At 35.3% G+C, this 16,543-nt stretch overlaps 4 protein-coding genes across 7 annotated transcripts in view; 3 read left to right on the top strand and 1 right to left on the bottom strand.

The window, feature by feature from the left end:
• The window catches only part of LOC124646375 (calcium/calmodulin-dependent 3',5'-cyclic nucleotide phosphodiesterase 1), a 184,097-nt gene extending 181,287 nt beyond the window's left edge, over positions 1–2,810 (top strand). For all 3 annotated transcript variants that reach the window (XM_047186513.1, XM_047186514.1, XM_047186512.1), the window contains one exon: positions 31–2,810. In XM_047186513.1, coding sequence (XP_047042469.1) covers positions 31–95 — 65 coding nt within the window. In that variant the 3' untranslated portion in view covers positions 96–2,810. The remainder of the gene's footprint in view (positions 1–30) is intronic.
• On the bottom strand, positions 2,801–5,246 carry LOC124629431 (protein arginine N-methyltransferase 1). The gene has a single exon (XM_047162837.1). The coding sequence runs from the start codon at positions 5,115–5,117 to the stop codon at positions 3,555–3,557; it is 1,563 nt and encodes a 520-aa protein (XP_047018793.1). The 5' UTR covers positions 5,118–5,246; the 3' UTR covers positions 2,801–3,554.
• Positions 5,247–5,727: 481 nt separating this feature from the next.
• LOC124629433 (intraflagellar transport protein 80 homolog) lies at positions 5,728–10,630 on the top strand. Its single transcript, XM_047162841.1, has 14 exons — positions 5,728–5,863; positions 6,225–6,392; positions 6,637–6,743; positions 6,999–7,177; positions 7,370–7,459; positions 7,562–7,699; positions 7,780–7,904; positions 7,985–8,233; positions 8,448–8,608; positions 8,732–8,941; positions 9,473–9,617; positions 9,859–10,012; positions 10,150–10,290; positions 10,413–10,630. The coding sequence occupies exons 1-14, from the start codon at positions 5,769–5,771 to the stop codon at positions 10,443–10,445; spliced, it is 1,995 nt and encodes a 664-aa protein (XP_047018797.1). The 5' UTR covers positions 5,728–5,768; the 3' UTR covers positions 10,446–10,630.
• A 611-nt stretch (positions 10,631–11,241) lies between these two features.
• LOC124629432 (carbohydrate sulfotransferase 11) overlaps positions 11,242–16,543 on the top strand; it is a 76,356-nt gene continuing 71,054 nt past the window's right edge. Inside the window, exons 1-3 of one of the 2 annotated variants that reach the window (XM_047162840.1) lie at positions 11,242–11,764; positions 12,276–12,533; positions 15,338–15,542. In XM_047162840.1, coding sequence (XP_047018796.1) covers positions 11,504–11,764; positions 12,276–12,533; positions 15,338–15,542 — 724 coding nt within the window. In that variant the 5' untranslated portion in view covers positions 11,242–11,503. The remainder of the gene's footprint in view (positions 11,765–12,275; positions 12,534–15,337; positions 15,543–16,543) is intronic. The other variant, XM_047162839.1, reaches the window with a different exon arrangement.

The following is a 16,543-nucleotide window of genomic DNA, read 5'->3' as shown; positions in this document are numbered from 1 at the left end:
ATTACTAACAGAATTTAAAATACATTTCAGATGCAGAGGCCCGAGCTAAGCAAGAGGAGGAGAACAACGGGGTTCCACCGCCAACAGAGGAATAATATTTAGCCTCATTTGTAAATAGCGTTAGATCTAGTTGTTGCAACATGTTCTATTCACTGTTGAAGAAAAGCTAAAGCATACTATATGATATAAATACGTGTGCGAGCTATATAATATACGTTGCTAATTTATTTAAAGTAAAATTGTTGTGTGTAACGCACAAATATACGACTTGGAAGCACAATGCGAAAAGCCTGGATGTATAAAGTTTCTCTATGTGGAAGACAACATAGTGAGCTAATTCGAACAGGCGACACGCCGCCCAGCGGTAACGCCAGTAGTGTAAATGATTCATTATTATTCGCTGCTAAGATTTTAGCCTAGCCTAAAATTAAGTCTAAAAGCTTTGATGATAATTCTATACCAATAACCTATTGCGAGGAGAAAGGACGATATTTAATAAAATATGGGTTGGTCCCAGAACTGAACCCTGAAGAACCCTTGTAGTATATTTCTCGCAATTGAATATTGGATGTATATTTAAAGATGTATCGATAGATAACACTATTTTCTACTCATAATTGAAATAATTAATGTGTAAAACTGTACTGAACTCATTTCAAATATAGTCGTTAAGAGCTAAATGTATCTGTAAGTAACTATCAAATGCTGGTGACGGAGCAACAAACATTAATTTATATAAATCATAAACACATGTGCACTTCTCTTCGATCAAACACTTAACTATAACTTAAATGTAGCTTAATATTAGTGTTAAATTTAACCCATAATATGATGAATACGCTTATTAATTTTAATGTTTCCGATTAAATTGGAGTCTTGATATTCTTGACCAAATGTTATTTAATATGAAATTATTTTCTAAATGATAACGCCATTTCAAATTCTAGTACATAGGTAGATAGTACATTAGTAAATCTTCATGATACAAATTAAGATTTTTGTCTTTGTTATATATACAACATAGCTAAGGATAAAGTAGTGGAACTCAAATATTTATTGAAATTTAAAGCTCGTGCTCAAATCAGATGGAGTCAGCTTTCTATAACATGAACTACCTATTAGATCTATTAGACTGAGAGGCTACGGCGTCACAGCCCGAGAACGAACAGGAATTCTTAGGTAAGCTTAGACTTGAACACACGCTCTCGTGGAGGACCCAAAGTAATTGTACCGTCCTTCAACTAGAATCTATCGTCGAACGGAAGAGGCCCAGGCTCCACCAAAGTGGATAAATGTTTATACAACCAATAGAATTTCTCCGCTATGGGATATACCTACCACTGCGTAGAGACAAGATGTTTGAATGACAAAATATTGTTTGTATAAAACTTCTACGCTCCGCTCCGCTGAGGTAGACTCTGGGCCTTAAACATTGAATTTATTAAACAAAGATATTAAAGATTTTAGGCCAATGTTTACCTACAGATGCCAAATTTACATGAAAAATCTGAACTGAATCCGCTTAACATAAGATTTTTTGTAACAATGCAAAATGTATGAGAATTCAGTTATATTTCGAACGTATATCAGAGGCCTAGTATTCCTGGTAGGTACGTGGGACCATTCTCATTGAATATCAAATCAAATGAATCCATAATCATGATAAAATTAGGTCCCTATTTGATTTCGGGGATGGTAAGGATAGATATAATCCAACCGGTGACGCTTATTGTAGACAAATTTAACAATAGATTTTTTTATATGTATTTATCATCTATTTTAATTATTAGAGATTTATTAAATTCTGTATATTGTGCATTTAGTGTACCTAATAGTTAATAGGTACTAAATATTAAGAATAAATCAATATAGGTACATACCTACTTAATTTGAAATGTAGTTTAGTAATGCCATTCAGATTGGGAATATAGCTTTATAAAATTGTAGAGTTTAGCATACTGAGCCTTATGTACATGAATATTTAATTGTTGTTTCTGTATCATAGCTTGCAGCAGTACATAGGCCCGCTCTTGGTAAATACTTGTCTCTGACTTAACCACTTTAGTGCAAGATATGGCTTTTAAATGTGACATTACAACATTCCGAATGTGTTAGGAATCAATTCTCAATATAAGGCAGATTCACCTAAAGAATTACAGCATTCATTTTACCATTGCATATTGATATTTTCTTATTTTAATCAATGCATTATGCAATGTAAAATTCACTCTGTAATTCTAGGTGCATATTGCTACTAATTAAGATATTTAAAGACCTGTACACTGCTACGTATTAAGATAGTAAAAAATAATAATAACATATTAGGTACCTACCCACAATGTCGTAAAATATTTTTCACAGATGTCGTGCTTAACAATATCGCGGATAGTATTTCACATCATTAAAATTCAACAAATTCATTCATAGTAATATTAAATGTGTATAGAAATGTTATTTATAAAAAATCTAAATAAATCTCCTAAAATTTTATATTATTATACCTATATCCCACGTAAAAGAAATATGACATTAAAATGCAATCGCTAAAGAAAGTTTTCTATATGTATTGTAAGTATGCGAATGTATATTATTCAATGTTTTATCTTAAAGAAAATCACAATAATTTTATGTAAACAACACAAAGATCTTTGTATCAAACTGCATTTTCTCTCTAATAAAAAGAAATCTCAAAATCAAATGGTTTTTTATCAACTTGACTGTCTTTTACTACATTTGTGTAAATAGATATAAAACACCTTTTAGTTAATATGTGTAAATTATATGTAAAATAAAATAAAGATTTTCGTAGACGAAATGTTTACTTTAATACCCTTAAATTATTAATTAATTACTATTACATGAGGCATGAGAGTCATGATGTTCTTATATACCTAAGAAACAGAAAAAAATAAGCCAAGTTAATCTGTGCTTACGCATAGGCATTTAAAAGTATTCCATACAAGTATCCAAAGCAGTTTATATAGGTCTAGTCTATGGTAGAATAACATATTTTTTAGATTATACATTTTAAGCCTTGATTGAATCATCAGTATTATCATATTGAAACAAAAACAAGAAAATAATCTGATCTATATAACTTTAATTTAACTTATAAAAATATTATAAAAGCACTGTAATAAAGTAGAGAGGCCACAACCAGCTTAGTTTATTGATAAACATAGGTACTAGCTGTCTTAATAATGTGCAGAACTAAATATCTAGACATGACTTAAATTCAGTGAGTTGGTTGATATAATCTATGTGAATGATAAAATGATGAACACACTGACTCGCTGGTGAGTATCTCAGTTTCCTAAAAATAGATGATAAAACAAAAGAATACAAATGACATTCATTTATTATTCTGCCATATTTAATGCTATCTCTTAGCTATATATGAACATTATTATACTTAGTATAGCACACTTCTGCACAGTGCAAATCATATTTGCAATTAACTTATCAATAAAGGCACATGAAGCAGTAAAGAATATTGTATAAACATTGACACTATCAAAATGCAATTAGACTTATTTTACTGTATCACAACTAAATTAACTTAGGATATATTTGTGGCTCTTGCCAAATATATTGAGCTGAATTGATAAGCCTCGGACATCAGATTTCTGTCTATTACAAATTATTGTACCCTCAACAACATCTCCTTGTTTGACCTGCTTACAGTCTCTGAAATAAAAAACTGTCTGCTTCCAATGTGTTGGAGTCTTGTGAGGGCCAGTTGAAAACTCTATAGCATTTGGTAGACCGAAGAAAGTATCAAAGTAACCAACAATTGATGTCAATGCACCATCCTTTGTAATTGGCAGTTTAAAATCAGCTGTGAAGTCCATTACATCAGTTTTGCATGTGTTAATGTCTATTTCTTTGACTACACAAGGTTCAGATATTATGTGTTTAGATCCAACTATATCAATACTTGCTTCTCGCACTACTTCTGATTTCATGCAGTTCATTTTGTACCCGTAGACGTCTGACCAATATTCAATTAACTTCTTGTGCGTGTCTACATCACCATTAGCTACAAGGCTAATATTGCACCTGTTGGGTAACAGCAATCCACCAGGTTTGAGGTAATGATCCCTTGCATAAATAACACTGTCTAACATTCCTTCAAACAGCAAGAAGTATCCCATCCACTCAGATACAATAATATCAACCTTTTCAGTTAACTTGGTATCTTCAAGTCTACCTTTGACTAATTTTATTACATCTTGTAAGTTATTTTCCCTCACAATATCCATAGCATGGTAAATAATTTCTGACTGGTCTAATGCATAAACAGTCTTGGCTCCAGCTGTAGCACAAAACATTGATAGTATACCTGTACCGCATCCAAGATCTAAGACAACTTTGCCCTTCAGAGTTTCCTTGTTATTCAGTATAGCATCCCTGTAAGTTTCTGTGCGGACTTTGTCCGAGAGCATGTCATAATGGATTCCAAAATGTGCATAGGTACTAAAGTAGCCGTCATCCATCTCTAAAGGCACGCTAGCTACACAGTTAACAGCAGCTGGAGTTTCATCATTATTTTTCTGTAATTGACCACCTTCTACTAAGTTCTGCATTGACTCCTGCATTTGCTTTATGTCCTCCTTTGCATTCTTCAATAGCGTTGCACTCTCAGTAAGTTGTTGTGTTAAAAACTGTATTGTCCTTTGTAGTTCAGTGAAGTGTGCCTCTGACAGGGTAACCAAGCCATTTTCCACATTAGCATGGTAAGTTTTTGGTGAGCTTGGCTTGTCAGTAAGGGCGTCGAAGTCGTACATGAGCCACTCGTCCTGCTCTACAGGCTGTAAATACTTCTCGTCATCCCATAACACCTTGTTAAGGTTTGTTATAACCTCCGGTTTAGGCTTGTGTGTTTTTATGTAATTTATCAACTTTATGTATGAATAGCAGTCCATATTAAACTTTAACTTCAATTCATTCAAATCAAACTTATGGACGGACTTGCAATGGGAAATCCCTTCCTCGATATTTGATAAAACGTTCGGACAAAATAAGCATGTTACCGTTGTATCGTTTGTTTCCATTTCTTGCCATTCATCGTCCTCAAAATTGTCTTCGTCGCTACTAAGATCTGGCACGTCAGACATTGTTGCAGTTATTCAGTAAATAAACTTTAAATCCTTTGTACTTTTATGTTAATTCCCAAAATCATGGATTCGCAAATCAGGAACATGTGAGGCCCAAATGTCATTCAGACAGTGACCTCAACCTGTGACAGTGACAATTTCATTTTGTCAATTTCCATTCCAAGTTACGTTCAGTAACATTACAATGTTAGATATGTGCCACTATTTTTCGACAATTATTATTAATAACTAGCTTTTTCCCGCGGCTTCGCTCCCTTCAACTGACTTCTCTACTTTACCCTATTTTTTTTTCATAAGAATCTTCTCCTGACAATAACAAATACAACAAAAAAAGAATTAGCCAAATTGGTCCAGGCGTTGTTGAGTTATGCGCTTACCAACACATTTTGCGATTCATTTTTATATTATAGATTATAAATACAACCATTATTTATGACAAACAGTTTGCAAATAGTTCGCGTATATTGTGAAATGAAATATTGCCTTTATTTTTTGTTTTAGAATTATTTTTTGTTCTTGCAGCCCCAATCATCTGCGCACTGCGCAGTTGTTCTGGCGCGAATATTTATTTTGTTCCGTTACCATGGCATCATGCTAACAAAATAATATCACAACAAAAAGTGTGTAAAATACAACTTAAATCTAAAAATCATGAAATTAAAAATATCTACATTCAAAGAACCTAAACACACTGGTGTCGTCGTGTGTGTTAATTGGAATAACACTGAAGATGTATTTTCTTGTGGGTAAGGTTCAATGACGAATGATTGTTTTAGAAAGAATTCTGTTTCACGTGCTTTTGCTTTCTACTGTTTTACATACGAAGTTGAAGGGGCGAAGGGTGTAGGGACTTATCACTCAATTATTAAAAAGTAATTAAAATAATGTTTATCAACTAGATACCTAGGTATCTTAAAATTGTGCTTCTATGGACGTCGAGCCACAAACCACGGCCACAAACTAAACTAAGCACACACAGTTTGTATCTAGCTTGACTCAGAGAGTGTGGTTCGGTATCACAGCTACCGATATGCATCCCGATATACATACCGATATGGTATTTTAAAAAATGACCATGAATTACGTAGGTACCTTTCTTTATTGCAGAGACGACCACAAACTCCTGAAATGGAACTTAGTGAACAGCGAATGTATAGTTGTTACAACATTCCCTGATGACTTCTATCCGAACGATATGCATTTGTTTCCCAAAATCAATGTTGGCGGGAACAAGCACCAACATGACGTGATTCTCATTTCGACGGCAGATGGCAAGTGAGTAGTTGTACTTTTCAGTTTTAAAATGTACAGGGCTTAATACAAGGTTTAGAGCTTCAACTTTTTTTCAGACGATGTTTTACCTACTTATGCCTAATACCCATACTTTCTTAAGACCATAATTTATAATAAGGTAGTCAGTGTAAGATAGTTACGTACGTACCTACTATGATCGAGATTAGACTCTACTTTAGAACTACTTTGTCAAATGACCTAAGTTCCCGAGTCAATATTTTTTCAGATTCCACATCGTTAATCACAATGGCCGTATAGAGAAATCAGTGAATGCTCATCAGGGTGCTTGTCTAATTGCACAATGGAGTCCTGATGGAGCCGGACTTCTGACAGGTAATAAGAACAAGCGTCATACTTGAATGAACTTCTTGAAACTGCGAATTGTATCTTGTAGCTTTTAACGTCTTAAAAAGTTTTGAGGGTCTTTTTGTTGCCAATTTTGGAGGTTTATTGCACTTGCTGTAATAACAAAATTAATGAGTAGCAAAAAAACAAGCCTAGGTAAAAATGCATTGAATAGCCTTTGGTTTAATTTGGCGTCTTGTCACTTCGACACAGAAGCTTCCAGAATTTTCTTAAAATTTCTAGCTGGAGAAGACGGTTTTGTCAAGGTGTGGTCTCGCAACGGTCTACTTCGATCGACTATCGTGCAATCCGACGTGCCATGTTTCAGCGCCGTATGGAGTCCAGACAGCAGCGCTATCTTGCATACAAAAGGAAATTATCTAGTTATAAAGCAATTGAATTCCAGTAATAAAATTACCAAAGTAAGTATATTTTTAATTACTATGACGTGTGTAAACCCGACTGTTTTGAAGGAATTTCCCGAAAGTAATTCTGTTGTTTGTTTATATACGTTAGTATTATCAGTTAAGTGGGAAATAAATATTTTGTTACCTAAATAGGTAGCCAGTACTTATCTATGTACCTAAGTATTTCACTAACATTTTCCTTTTCAGTGGAAAGCACACGAAGGGCTTATCCTTTGTATCGCTTGGAATGCCAATAACAATTTGATTCTTTCTGGATCTGAAGATGGATATTCTAAGGTCAGTAACTAAAAGACACCTCCGACTCTGACTTTAAACACAAAGCAAAAGGTTCCCATGACTCCTATAAGAAACAGCTCAAATATCTTATATCCTTTCTAGATTTGGGACACGTTTGGCCAGCAAATATCGGTGAGCGTGAAACATGACCAGCCCATCACTAGTGTAAGCTGGTCTCCCGCTGGGGATATGTTCGTCATTGGAAGCTACAACCTCATACGACTTTGCAATTCTAATGGGGTGAGTTTCCCCAATCATTTGAAAGTGTCATGAAAATCACACTATTATGATGTTGCATGATGTTCTTTAATTTATTCCAGTGGTCTCACTGCCTTGATCGTCCAACTACAGGCAGCATATACAATGTAGCATGGTCTTCTGACGGCACACAATTAGCAGCCGCCTGTGCCAACGGGCATGTTTTATTCGCTCATATCATTGATCGGTAAATAGCCCAAAATTTTAAACTAACTAAAATTACTGGTTCTTTAGAAACCTGAACTAAAAACGTAACAAATCTTCTAGAGAGTACACCTGGAAGAATTACGCCTGCAATCAGATAGGTCGCAAAGTAATTGCCATAAGGGACATCATTACTGACCAAAGTGACCAACTGGACTATCCAGATAGGGTCATACAGATTGCTTTGGGCTTCAACCATTTGGTTATAGCGACAGTGAAGCAGTGTTTTATTCACAAGCTTACGTCCTGGAATACTCCAGTGACATTCGATCTCAAGGAGGGAACTATTAGCATGATTTTGTTGGCTGAAAGGTAGGCTAATATATTTTCTATTATTTTGCTATTAATTTGCTTAAATACCCTAGCTTCTAGCCCCGTTCTCCCTACCTTTATTACAATATTCTAAGATTGAATTTTTACCTCTCTTTTTCAAAACATTATAATATGACGTGTTTGGACCCAGCTACACCTGTTGAACTATCCTCGATGCAATTCTGAGAGTTGTTTCATATAATTTCCGTTACAGATGTATATGCATAGTAGAAAGAGCTGGTCTTTCAGTATATAGCTACATGGGTCGTCTACTAGCCAGTCCCCGTTGGGGTGCCAGACCTGAATCTTTGGGCCGGGCTGCCGTGTCTTTGGGACCAGATGCCTTGGCTGCCATTGACCAGGGAGATAGAAAATGTACGTAATTCTTCCATACCCTCAAGAACTTCTAGCTTTCGACAATGGTCATTTGTCATTTCTTTACGTGTTTTGCTTCTATTTGAAAACACTAATTTTAAGCCAAATTCCTGCTTCCCACAGTAATCCATGTCTTCGATCTTCCAACTGGCCTGATAGTCAGAAGCTCAGCAGATAACACAGTAACCAAACTGACACATAAAATGACTGTCTCTAGCATCGCGCTTAGCCAAACAGGGCCTATTAATGAGAGACAGCTGGCCCTTTTGGACTACAACAGAGATCTTTATGTTGTTACTGTGAAGGATAGCAAGCCAAAGTTCGTCAAACTGGGTAAGTTAATTTGAACACATTTTCCAGGAAGAGTAGCAACCTAAGTATAGCTTCATCATTCATTTCAGTATCTTGATTAATTCAACAGAAGTATATTGTTTGTACGAGGACTTTGAAGAGAGTCTCAATCAAGAGGTCTCAAAGACATTCTCGCTAAAGAATTCTAGTTACAAAAATATTCATGACAAATAAGGAAACTAGACGAAGAAATTGTAAGGTCAAATTCGCGAAGTGTTACTTGTCCGGGGAATTACTATTATTCATTCAAACACAAATATAATATATTCTTGCCTAAAGACCAGCATAAAAATGTGGCATCAAGATCCCACTTTGTGACTCACACACAAAGCTTTTGGTATCCTTATCCCTTGGTCTAGAAATTGCAATTCATCGTTTATTCTTCGACTCCTGCCACTTATGCTCAATAGCAATCAAACTAGTTTATAAATATTATGGTTCTATATAAAATCAAATTATGCTTTAAAATTTAAACTCTCCATTTTTTAGAATAAAACCCCAATAAATTTTTAGGATCTCAAATCCTCAGCATATGCTGGAGTTACGAAACAGAGTTGCTGGTGGGGTTACGCGCCAGTTCTGTGGTAGCATGGTGCTGTCCCCGGGCAGCTATGCAACCAGACTTGCTGGCTCTCACCACCGTCAGTAAAGATGTTGTGTAAGTTTGTACCTAATCCATAAGTTTTCTAGGGGTAATTATAATAGTATTATAATAGTATTTAATGGGGTAATATGATAAATATGACAGATATTGACTATTCAGGTGTCATTCCTGATGAATTTAAGAGACACTACTTACCTATAGGTGGGAGTTTAAGGAACAAGATTATAGTTGGGGTTATGTAGAAGCTTTTCCAGATTTAACAGAAATAATTTTATGTTCACTCATACTTTTCCAGTGACCTTGGCAGGAATCCGACAATCCTAAGCGTTGAAGACGGAGTAGTACACATATGCCGTGGCAATGGGTCCATTTTGCATCTCTCGATTGCCGCATTCCCTGAAAAGTTACTCAAACATGTAGTTGCAAATATGTGGCAACAAGCACTTCAGGTACTTCCATTACTAATTTACCTGCCTTTTTTCTTTCGACACAAGTTCGTTCACACAGTTCTTCCACCCTCACTTTTGTTCCTAGACCTATTTCATTTTCTCTGTAGTTCATGATACGGGGTGATTAAATATTTCAGCTCTGCCGCACCGTTGAGGACGAAACTCTTTGGGCATGCTTAGCAGTTCTGGCTTGGCAGCACCATCAGCTACCAGTAGCTGAAGAAGCGTTTGCTTTGATTCGACAATATCATCAAGTCTGCTATATTCAACATCTTAGAGTAAGTTCCTAAACATACCTTACGAAGGAGGTCCCATGCCCAGTGCATTTCGTAATGGTTTACCAGAATGTGCGGTTCAAAATAGGTTATATACCTAATACAGTAATGGGATTTTTTTTCAGAGTAACATACCAGAGAAGCTGACAAATAATTAGAGGATTGATTTTGATTACTTTTTATCAATGAAACCTAGGATAATTAGTTCATTAAAAGTTGTTACTCTACTGAAAATACCTGCGCTGCAGTGGAATTTCAATAGCAAGTGTGTTAAAGGAATTGTTAAAACTATTATTTATTGTGATTTCTAAATAAACGACACTGTAACTGTCAACGTAAGTAATTTCGTCATTTTTATTTTTATATTTTCAAATTGCCTAGAGATACAAAGATGACTGGTAAAATCCTAACTAATATTATAAATGTGAAAGTAACTCTGTCTGTCTTGTCTTTCTGTCTGTCTGTCTTTCTGTCTGTCTGTCTTTTCTTCACGCCTAAACTAATGGACTGATTTGTGTGAAATTTGGTACAGACATACCTAGTCTGGAACTTGAGAAAGGACATAGGATAGTTTTTATTACAAAGAAATACAAAAATAAAAATAAAATTTATTCCGGACATATACCGCCATCTATTGGTCAAACCATAAATCTGCCGCAAGTCACTATTCCACGCGAACGAAGTCGCGGGCAAAAGCTAGTCTTTCATAAAAAAAATAGTACGCACAGGCCGATGCGTTAGACTTACTTGCCGATGTTTAAAGTTTAAAGCAAGTACTTAAAAGACAAAACTGATTAAAATCCTAACAGTCTGGAATTAAACTCTATAACAAAGTAAATGTTGGATATTCTGTCACACATTTTGAGCATCGTTTCATAATTTTCGCGTTTTATGTTATCGTTCATTCCTCCATGCCGTGCAATGAAAGATTCAAGAAGTTTTCATTCATTCGTCAGTCGTTCTCTCAACGCGGTGTGTGTCGATCGTGTGATGTGCGCGCTTCGTCGTAATTAACATCGCCACAAATATTTTTCGTTGTGATACACATAATAAACATTGATATTATCACTAAAAGTTAATCAAATTCTCAGTCAAAAATCTACTTCTAGTGACTTTCTCGGACAGCAATGCGTGCAGCGACGTGCCCTACATTAAAATATAGTTAGGTTACCGAAAGAAAGTTTTAAAAAGTTTTATTTTGTTGTGTCATGTTTAAATGTGGAAGATGGGTGTTTTAAGAGTTGAAATAGTGTTGTTACTGAACCTGTTGTTGGTCAGTGGGGACGTAACAAATAACGATGTGAGTGAGCATTCTTTGGAGTTGACCCAGTCCTTGAACTTGGCTCGTCAAGAGTTGATTCAGGAGACTTGTCGACGGTTTCCTCCAAGGTACGGGTTGGATGAGCTACCTCCAAGCCAATTGGAGCATATATTGATAGACGAGGAACATAAACTGCTTTACTGCTATGTGCCAAAGGTGAGTTTCTGAAGGCTAACCAGTTTTATACTCATGTCATAACTCAGTAAAATTCCTAAATTAGGTACATGGATCCTTCCTATTTACCTGCCTAATAAAAGTTTCCTATAAACCATATTTTTTAAAGATGTGTGATGATGTCCTTGGCATAATTTTTCATTATGTTTACAGTTTGTCATTGATTATCTTGGCTTCCTATCATAATAATTAATGACTTCCTCAAGATGGTCTTGATTTCGTAAGATTTGCTTGGTTAGTTACTTAGATAATTTAATGTATAAATTAAAACAATGACATTTGTAAACAGATTAATGTCCCTAATTTTTTGTCTTGATTCGATATATGTAGTACCTAGGTCCATAATATTTATTTATCATTACTGTTACAAATCATTAAGTAAGTCTCAGTAGAAAAGTATAAAGCTTGTAGTGACTGTAAAGAAACTAGAGTTATAAACAACTTTGTGAACATGAATTCCATTTTCAAAATATTAAACAACCTTTAACATTAGGTGGCTTGTACAAACTGGAAGAGGATCCTAATGATACTGGCCGGCAAATGGAACGACACAGATGTTTTGTCCATCACAGCCAGTATTGCCCACACACCTGGAATGTTCCGGAACTTGAGCACAGTCAGCCGTCCTGAAAGAGATTACATGTTGGAGAACTACCACAAAATGGTCATAGCCAGGAACCCTTTTGAAAGGCTCTTGTCAGCTTATAGAAATAAATTAGAGGGTGATTTACCAAGTGCCAAATATTTTCAGGTGAGTTATCAGAAGTTTTGGAATAATAACGTTTTGGTATGAGATTCAGGGAGTTTCCTATGACTAGGAACATAGGTAAGTATTGATATTCAAGTTAGAGTGCCTGCTTATTATGAAAAAGCATACCTACCATAAATTGATTATTATTTATCTGAGGATTTAATCAGCATTGTCATTATAATTCTTTACATTCTGTATTAACTAGGTACATAAGTTTACTTTCAACAATTAAAAATAGAGCAACAAAGTAAAGCATCTCATCATTAATCAGATCAGACACTACTTTCTCTACACATTTCAGGTAGCTAATTTTAATAAATCATTGAGAAAAAATCATGAATAAGTAAATAATAAAAGTAGGTACAGAGATAAGACAGTAAGTACCTATTAGGTATAACAGAAATATTTTGTACACATACTAAAGTTTATAAAAAGTAGTATCAAGAACTGTATCTGGCTACCTGAAGGATCAGCTCAATAACTTTGCCCTTCTTGAAAATCATCATCTATTTAAATAAAAATAAACAGCAGAGTACCTAGACATGACATGTATGTCTAGGTACTCTGCTGTTTATTTTTAGTAGTCTGGATAGATTACATAATATTCACTACGCCAACAGTCCCTCTATTAGATACTTTAGCCTAATGAACCAATAAAACTTAAATAATTCTTGCCAAGTAATTCTTGTTTAAAATATTCGAAGGCTTTTTTTTTGTTTTACAAAACTAGTTTTGTATTCAGTTTTTGCTGACTTTGTGTTGTAGAGACAATCTTTGGATTGTGGGGCCAGGTATGGTAGCCTTTTTAGAAACTGGAATGTACACATAGATCGTCTATTGACGTTAAAAATCCGGACCTAGTGACGCAAGAATCGTGAATTTCGTTTCTTATATGAGCCTAGCTAGACCTACTTCATCATATTTATACTCTTTCGCTTGATTACAAAGTACCTAAACAAACTGCAACAAGGATAAAATAATTTTCTAAGGGCAAAGTAACAATTAAACAATGCTTCAATTTATTAATTGCCTACCATAAAACAAATGACAAAACGATAACTGATAGGAGCATCCGTTTAAAAGCTACTGCAAATGGAAAGTTTATTTTTAAATTGTTAGTTTTGATAATAATTATTGTTTGTAATTCTTTACTTTAACGTGCAGCTGCTAGTTAGTGGTCAAAGTTCACTTTAACAATCTTATTTTTGTACGTTTGCACTTTGCACACACGCGTAGTATTTCGGACTTCAATTGCAGAAACTCTTATTATGTCTACAGAGCGTGGAATATTTTTTTACCAAAGTGCATAAGGTAGATCCAAGTGAGGCAACTGGAAACGGATAGTTTCAATATGTTTAGGATTAGGGAGTGTAGTAATGGCTCAAGTGCGGATGAATATTCTACAGATGCTACACTAAATGTCGGCCAATTGCCCCTAAATGTAAACAGTCAAAACTTGTTCAGGCATAGATACGTCTGATTCTAAATGTAAATGGACAAAAAAATCCCTGTTAAGGCCTTCAAAATAAACGAATACGGAATACACATATAAACATTCCTATAATTAATTTGAATAGGGAAAAGATACCGAAATATCAGTGTGCATTCTGTCTTCCTAATGAAAAAATTGATTATTTATGAGAACATAAATTAGGATTACCCAAATCCAAAGATGTGTAGTTCTTTGAGCGTTTAGTTCTGAAACAAGGAATATTCCAATGATTGATTACCTCCAATATTCCTTGTGACCTCACAGTTGTTTTTGTACGAATTGATAATAATTTGGTCGTCATTAAGACTCGTTGACTTTTGACGTTGGCCATTGATAATGGTCGCTACGAAGCATCCATGAACCCACTTGTTGGGATCATATTTGTAATGTCTATATCTAGACGGCCTTTTGGATCTAATTTTTATTGTCGTGATGTAAAACACTTGAAGACAGCAATATTAATGTAGATATGTTATGGTCACATTTTTTAGGGTTCCGTAGCCAAAATGGCAAAAACGGAACCCTTATAGTTTCGTCATGTCCGTCTGTCCGTCTGTCCGTCTGTCCGTCTGTCACAGCCGATTTACTCGGAAACTATAAGTACTACAGTGATGAAATTTGATGGGAATATGTGTTGTATGAACCGCTACAAAAATATGACACTAAATAGTAAAAAAAAGAATTGGGGGTGGGGCCCCCCATACATGTAACTGAGGGATGAAATTTTTTTTTTCGATGTACATACCCGTGTGGGGTATCAATGGAAAGGTCTTTTAAAATGATATAAAGTTTTCTAAAAAACATTTTTCTTAAAGTGAACGGTTTTTGAGATATCAGCTCTCAAAGTCGTAAAAAGTATGTCCCCCCCCCTCTATTTTTATAACTACGGGGTATAAAATTCTAAAAAAAATAGAGGTGATGCATGCTAATTAACTCTTTCAACGATTTTTGGTTTGATCAAAGTATCTCTTATAGTTTTTGAGATAGGTTGATTTAACTGTAATTTACGGAACCCTTCGTGCACGAGTCCGACTCGCACTTGGCCGGTTTTTTTTAGTCTTGGGAGTGGATTTCGGGGATTTCCCCAGACGGTCATTTTCATCTCTAAGTTCAGTTTACCTGGGATTATCAGGGTTTCATAACTTTCCAAATAAAACTATCGGTTGTTCTGCACCATTTCTTGTCAAGATCTACAAAAGTGTATATATCCGTTACCACCAGTTTGGAATTGTAAAACCGATCTATCAACATTACAAAACTTTAGAAGCATCCAGAATCCAGATCCTGCATTTCAACAAAATTCCTTTCCCAGGATCGTGTCGGAAGACGTATCATCAAGGCATACCGCGAGAATCCGTCCAATGAGTCCCTGGAATTCGGTCATGATGTCACGTTCAAGGAGTTTGCGCTTTTCCTCACCAACCGCTCCGAGGAGTTGGCTGATGTCGTGAACAACGAACACTGGCAGCCCATCACTAATCTGTGCCATCCGTGCCTCATCAAGTACACTTTAGTTGGTAAGTAATTTAAATTATAAGTGACGTATAGAAATGTGGAGTTCTTTTAATAGATCTGGCGTTGAGCCAGTTGAGCTTTTATTCCCATTGATGGTGTCTCATTGATTCACTAGATCCGTCCGATTTTTTCCTCTACGGAAACCTACCAATTTTTTTTTAAACTAACATGGAACATTAAAAGCTAAACGCAAAATTACTGTTTTTTTTTTTTAAGTTCAGTTAAAAATATTACAAGTATTAACGGTATCTTTTTTCTGTCATCCTAATGAATCTAAGCATACCAAGGTTTATTCCCATCAGAATGGCGAACACTTCCCATTATCTAGTATTTATAGCGAGCTTAGTGATCACGGCATTAACCTTTGAGGGTTCACGCCATTGTGGGAGGACGATGGTCCCATGTACTATAACTATACATTGCAAGTTCAAACGCCTATGGATTATTATTATAATATTTTTAGAGCGCTAGCTACATAATGACGCTCGCAAAAAATTATGTCAATCAAAATTTGAGCGTTGCTCGAGGTCGCCACGGCTTATCCGCAGAGCAAAATACTTTGTGGTTTCCATCGTTTATCGCTTTTTGTGGCAGTTGGTATAAAGAATACTTTTGCAGTCGGTATAAAAAGGAAGATTTGCTGTGAGACGCTGAGACAGTGACATGAAATGTAGATGCATAGTTTGTTTTGTTATAACAAAAATAGCTGTTGCAGATAGTAAACCACAAAATGGCCATATTTTTTTTCTTATCAGCCTGTGAACTTCCACCGCTAACGTCCATATCTGGAATAGGAACGGTTCTATGCCATAAGTTTAGGTCTTTTAAATGATGATCTATACTCATGTTATAAATGAGACATCGATGTATAGCATTAACAAAGTTAGGAGTATCTATAAGTTCGGAAACTCTTATGCTTAGAACCCTTTGTTGAACACAGAATACTTTCTCTTGCTGCCAAAGTTTTCTATCACCTAAATGTTCTATTCAAACATGAAAATAA

This window comes from Helicoverpa zea, chromosome 3, assembly GCF_022581195.2.
Source record: "Helicoverpa zea isolate HzStark_Cry1AcR chromosome 3, ilHelZeax1.1, whole genome shotgun sequence".
Classification (NCBI taxonomy): domain Eukaryota; kingdom Metazoa; phylum Arthropoda; class Insecta; order Lepidoptera; family Noctuidae; genus Helicoverpa; species Helicoverpa zea.
This window is presented reverse-complemented; position numbering and strand designations above follow the sequence as displayed.